The sequence below is a fragment of the Nomascus leucogenys genome, chromosome 4 (assembly GCF_006542625.1).
Source record: "Nomascus leucogenys isolate Asia chromosome 4, Asia_NLE_v1, whole genome shotgun sequence".
NCBI lineage: Eukaryota > Metazoa > Chordata > Mammalia > Primates > Hylobatidae > Nomascus > Nomascus leucogenys.
In genome coordinates, this window is record NC_044384.1 from 78,980,163 (window position 1) to 78,986,405 (window position 6,243).

At 43.3% G+C, this 6,243-nt stretch overlaps 1 protein-coding gene across 2 annotated transcripts in view; it reads right to left on the reverse strand.

Moving 5' to 3' along the window:
• PATL1 (PAT1 homolog 1, processing body mRNA decay factor) overlaps positions 1-5,784 on the reverse strand; it is a 32,077-nt gene extending 26,293 nt beyond the window's left edge. For both annotated transcript variants that reach the window (XM_030810859.1, XM_030810858.1), the window contains exons 1-2: positions 5,625-5,784; positions 3,587-3,698 (exon numbers count right to left, since the gene is read on the reverse strand). In XM_030810859.1, the coding sequence (XP_030666719.1) occupies positions 3,587-3,698; positions 5,625-5,639 (127 nt within the window). In that variant the 5' untranslated portion in view covers positions 5,640-5,784. The remainder of the gene's footprint in view (positions 1-3,586; positions 3,699-5,624) is intronic.
• Between the last annotated feature and the right edge of the window lie 459 nt (positions 5,785-6,243).

Genomic DNA, 6,243 nt, shown 5'->3' on the forward strand with positions numbered 1-6,243 from the left:
CCCCTGAAGCCTGTCTCAGGGAGTTTTGAATGAAAACAAAATAAAAAGGAAGTAGAAGTGATTTAATTTTAAGGCAATCTCAATCTCTAAAGACTATAGTAGCTATCAATAAAAGAGAGGTAGGAAGGAGGGTGATTCCTTCCAAGTGGAGGCAGGAGATTTCCAAAGACTCCTCAAAAACTATTTAACATAACTAGTAGTTTACAGTAATTGTGTCTATAGTTACTTAACCCGTCACTCTTCCTCATTTGTTAAAATGAGGATAATAATAGTACCTATCTCACAAGGTTGTTATAAGGATTAACAATATATGTAAAACATTTAGAATGGTGCCTAGCACATAATAAGCACCATGTTAAGTGTAAGCTTTTATTTTTAGAGAAGGAGTTGGGATTACTGCAACACTATTTATTGCTCTAAGATGATGCAAACATTTTTTCATGCAGAAGACTAGTTTCTTAAGGAAAGGTGACCATTTGTAGCCAGTGACCTAAAATGTCTACTGTACTAGCAGGTATTATTCAAGATGCCCGCTACATGAATTAAAAATCATAAAATCAAAACAAATGTCAAAGGTCTGACATTTCACCTCTTGATTTAAACTCTCTATACCAGCTTTATATCAACCTGCAGAGGAGTATCAAAGAAGTCACAGGTTGACTTGGAAAACAATTTTCTTTTTATAGTATTTACACCAGGCTGTTAAGAGGAATTAAGATCTTCACTTTACAATTCAAGTACATTACACTCTCAAGGGAAAGGGCTCATCTTTGGAAATCTTTTCTCTATATTATTATAAACTTTCTTGGCCAAAAAATCCTTTCTAATCACCCTTTGGCCCTAAGGTACAAAGTGGGCTAATCATATGCTATTTAATTGCCTTAACTTTGTACTAGCTGTTCTTTTACTGTGTAAACCTAATGGCTTTTTTGGCACGTGTGCACTTTTCTTCTTTCCCATCATATAAAATACCGTTCTGGACACTCTAACATCCTTTTAAGGCAATATTATTCCCATCTTATGAGAAAAAATAGAAACTCAGGAAAAAAAGACTGTCCACAGCACTCTGGAAGCCAATGAGAAGGCATGACTCTTCCTCTTCTGTCCAGGTTGAAAACTGAGAACATGGTACAATGCTGCCTCATTTTAATGTCTATAAATCAATTCTAGCTAATTCATTTTAATACTGAAGAATTTGTTGAAAAAACGGTTAACATTCAGTACAGTATTTTAATAGAAAAACAGTTCTAGAAACAAGCACATGTTGGTAGCTTCTATGGTATTCTATTTTTAAATTATTTGATAATTAACTTTTTAGAGACAAGGTCTCGCTCTGTTACCCGGGCTGGAATGCAGTGGCACCATTATAGCTGATGCAGCCCTGAACTCCTGGGTTCAAGGGATCCTCCAGCCTCAGCCTCAACCTCCTAAGTGGTACATACCATCATGCCTGGATATTTTTCAAAAAAATTTTGTGGAGAAAGAGTCTCACTATGTTGCCCAGGATGGTCTTGAACTCCTGGCCTCAAGTGATCCTCCTGCCTTGACCTCCCAAAGTGCTGAGAGCTGTGGGCTTGAGGCACCACAAATAGCTTATTGTGTCTTATTGATTATCACTAAACTATCTTCCAAATATAATTTGCAATTCACATCAGTTTCCTGCTTTTGTAATTCCACTCTACATCTCTTTGCCTGTGATCTCCATGGAGAGAGATAATAGCATCTAGGATCATGTTATCTCCTGGACAATCTCATCTCCTAGCCCATGCCTATAATCCAAAAGGTCTTTGATTCCTTTCCATCATGAGTCTAGCTGCTACTTTCAACACTTTTCTTGCTGCTTCTAATCATAACAAAGTTTTAGTTCTCTACTGAATTTTACAAAGGACTGATAATGTTAAAACACCTTCATTTTTGCCAGTTTATTCAACTCAGTCTAAGCTTTAATAAATTTATTAGGTCACTGCAAAACCAGTGACCACTATAATACTTTAAGGCCTCTTATTTGTTTTTGATATTCAACATCTTGGGATTACCAACTATTGCTAAATTTTCTCTTTTTCCTTATGACTTAACTTGGAGTATTTGTTGCACGGACAGAAGTGTTGTGACTCCAAAAGAATCATACACATTTATACATTTGAACATAAACGCTGTTATTGCAGCTTTCCAGCACCAAGTCTAAGCAAACATATCTGCATTGACTCTTACCTATTCATTTCCTTAAAAATATACAGTTTTGGCCAGGCATAGTGGCTCACACTGGTAACCCCAGCACTTTGGGAGGCCGAGGAGGGATCACTTGAGGTCAGGAGTTCATGACCAGCCTGGCCAACATGGAGAAACCCTGTCTCTACTAAAAATACAAAAATTAGCCAGGTGCCTGTATTCTCAGCTACTTGGGAGGCTGAGGCAGGAGAACTGCTTAAACTAGCAAGGCAGAAGCTGCAGTGAGCCGAGATCACGCTACTGCACTCCAGTCTAGGTGACAGAGCAAGACTCTGTCTCGTAATATATGTATATGTATATAGTTTAAAAGTTTAAATTTTAATTTATTACTCCCCTTGTTCTACCCCTGTTCTAAGTAACATGTGTTCTCCAACTTTATCATATAAGCTTACTTCCTAAATTTTCCATCTTGATATTTATAACCCCATGGCCTGTAAGCTTAGTTTGGCTCTTCAGTTTTTAAACTTTTTCCAACTCTTAAAATATGTATCTATAGGCCAGGCGCAGTGGCTCAGGCCTGTAATCCCAGCACTTTGGGAGGCCAAGATGGGCGGATCACAAGGTCAGGAGTTCCAGACCAGCCTGGTTAGCTGGGTGTGGTGGCAGGCACCTGTAATCCCAGCTACTCGGGAGCCTGAGGCGGGAGAACTGCTTGAACCTGGGAGGCGGAGGTGCAGTGAGCCGAGATTGTGCCACTGCACTCCAGCCTGGGTGACAGAGCAAGACTCCATCTCAAAAAAGAATAAACAAACAAATAAATAAATAAATAAATAAATAAAATGTATGTATATCCAGGGATGGACAAAATTTCATCTGTGCATACTTTTCTAACTTATGAGTCCTTTTCTTGACCCCCAAAATTCTTGCTACAAAAAGCTTTATATTTTGAAGATACTATAAGTTGCAAAATTATATACTAGTGATAGACTAAATTTTAAAACACATATACCCACATCCTAGAATCTGAATTTTCTACTAGCACACTAGTTTTCCGTAAGTTATATGTTATACAAATAAAAATTCCTCTCATCTAGGATTAGTTTAAATCTCTCTTAAATGTTTACTTCTCTAAACATTTGAATCCCTCATAGGGGCAACCTGTAGTCATAGATCATATAGCTGGAAGGGGCAAGGCTTACAGGATACCTGATTTTATAGGTGAGGCAAAAAGAGACCCAGAGGAGCAGGATAGGTGCTGTTTCCAGTGAAGAATGAACTATTCTAAGATGAGGAATAGAAGAATATCTTGCCAAGTTAGTGAATAAGGTTACCCCTAACAAGATAAAGACTTCTAAAAGACAGCACTTGAAAAGAGCAGGAGGCTAAGATGATATTATAAGAGAAAGATGTCACTTACCAACTGCACCTGACCCAAATGTATCATCATTGAATTGATCAATCTCTTCATCTTCTTCTCCCAGTCCCTGAAATGCATCTTCATCTTCATCCAGAGGACAATCCTCCAAAGACTAAAAAAAGAGAAAAGACATTAGTTATTCATGAAATTCACACCCTCATTTTAAAAATGTTCTAAAAATGTTCATCTTACCTTCTCAAAGAACATAATTGCTTCATTATGACTTTTTGTAAAGATGGCATTTTTTTTCTACTTCCCAATTTCCCTGACACTGGAAAATTTCATTATCTTTCTTTCACTTTCTATTTCCTATTCCTTATTTAATTCTTACCCCACCTCACAGCATTCCATTTCTCTATTTTATCAAGAATCCACTAACAGCAGTTCCTCATGCAAGCAAGAAATTAAGCCCACAACTTCCCTTACATCACTGGTTGGAACAGTGATGACAACTAATAATGAACCCTTTATTTTCTTGTATCTTTATGTATCTTTTCCAGCAAAATTCTCATTTTTCTCATTATATTCATGCCATCTTTTCAACTATTATTCCGTTTTAAAGCTTTGTCTTCATTTTCCACCTTTCTTATCTTCCCTATAGGCCTAAACTCTAGTGATAAAACAGAAAGGTCTTCAACCACAATAAAATGAACTCTAGAAAAGCTGTGGTATGACAAGTTCAAGTTCTGGCTCCATTCCTACAATCAGTGTCAACATGGGCAACTCAGAAAATTTCTAATTAACTCATCAAATACCTTTTAAGGACCTATTGTGTCTAAGGCTCTGTGCTAGGCTGTAAGGCTCAATGTCTTACATTGTAATGCAGGGACAATACCAACTATGGCAGAGAGTTGTGATGATCAAAGTGGGCAAAGATTACAGATTATCGAACAAAGGCTAGAAGTCACCACATCCTAGGTGTGTTCTATTTTCCCCCTTTACTTCAATTTTACTCAATTGATTTATTCTCCAAGTTTTCCTTTCAGTTTGGTCTTGGACCATTCCTATCAGGTATACCTGTCCTCAATTTTCAAAAATTCAGAATCAGAATTCCATATTCTATCAGTAGCTACGTTTGTGATACACCTCGCCTGGCTACCTCTTAGCTACCCTGTTTACAAAGGAAAGACTAGGTCAAAGGGCGTTATTCTCCCCCCGGAGCCCTTCCAAACTCATGCCAATAGGCATGCCACTGCCTCCTTATCAGAGGCAACTTCCAGCAGTACTCCCTTCCAAATCACAAATATCTACTTTACCAAATCACTGCTTTTTTAAATTAAAAATTCTTAAGGATCCTTTACATCAGTTCTTTCATGCTACAAATCCAGAAAGTTTACGTCCAGAGATTAGCAGTCACTCAAGGTCACACAGTGAGTTGGTGACAGGGTCAGTACTGTCTGTTGCTAGCTACATTCCTGGGACCTTCACCAAACCCACGTCTCCCAGCACTAGCCCAGAAGGAACTTCTGCAGGACACGCCCCCCTCCCAACTCGGAGCCCTCTTTAGTAAACGGGCTGGGGCCCTAGTCCAACGGCAAGCCCAGGCCCCCTTCACCTGAAGGCAGCCTGTGTGAATGGGGTGTGTGTCAGTGTAATTCGAGTGGAGGTGGGTGGGGGGTGGTTCCGGGTCCAGAGCGGGAAACTCGGCTCTGGGAATTCCCGGGTGACACCTACTTAAGAAAAGCACCCGGGTAGATGCAGTGTTCTATCCTCCACGGCTCCTCTAGGGGTGGGGGCGGGGGTGTGGTCTGGTTACAGCACTTAACGGGCCCTCCCCACCCCAAAACGGAGGCCAACTTTCCCCAGCAGCAACTAATGGGACTGTCTCGACCCCTGAAGCCAGCTCCCAGCCCTAGGATTAGACCCGCGACCCCAGGCCAGTCGCGTCCAGCTAAGTCCTGCGACTCCCCCCGCCAGCCCCCTGCCCCGCAGGAACACGGGACCGGCGCGCGGAGAGAGAGTGAGCGAGAGGGGCGCGGGACGGAGGGAGAGGGGCGCGGGAGGGAGGGAGGGGTCACTTCCGGTCGCAACAGCTCACCTCGTAGCGGAACATTCTTGGGGAGGGGGGCAGGGAGCGGGGAGGGGAGAGGGGGAGGGAGGGAAGAAGCGCTGACTCCCCGGCTCCTCCGCGCGCGGGTCCTCCACCGGCTCGCGACCCCCGGCCGCCGCCGTACGCCGGAGCGTGCGTGGGGACGTGCGCAGGCGCGCCTCAGGCAGGGCGGCCACCCCGCTCGGCGCCCGGCGGCGGCGGCTGCGCAGGGACAGATTTGGCGTCCCACTTCCTAGTCTCAGCGGCGGGAAGGAGGTCCCGTGGCGAGAGAATGCGCACGCGCTGCCCGTCTTCGGCTGCCTGGTGATCTGGGCTTCCAGCTCCGCCCCCTCTTTCTCCGCGCCCTCCAGGCGCTTGGCTTGGAGCTGAGGGGCCGGTCACGAGTTCTCCGTCACCCGCGGGGCGGAGAAAACCCTTGTGATTGTCACAGGATATGGCTCTGAAGAATCCTGCGCTTAGCCTGGGCTGGGAAACATGGAGATTCCCAGGCTGTTTTTCCGACGTCCGACTCACTCAGGCTGCTCGGGGGTCTCCCCGTTGCGATCTGCGCCTTGCTCAGGGAAACAAGAATGGAAAGTTGCTGGTCTTCGAAAGGGGCGGAGTTCTT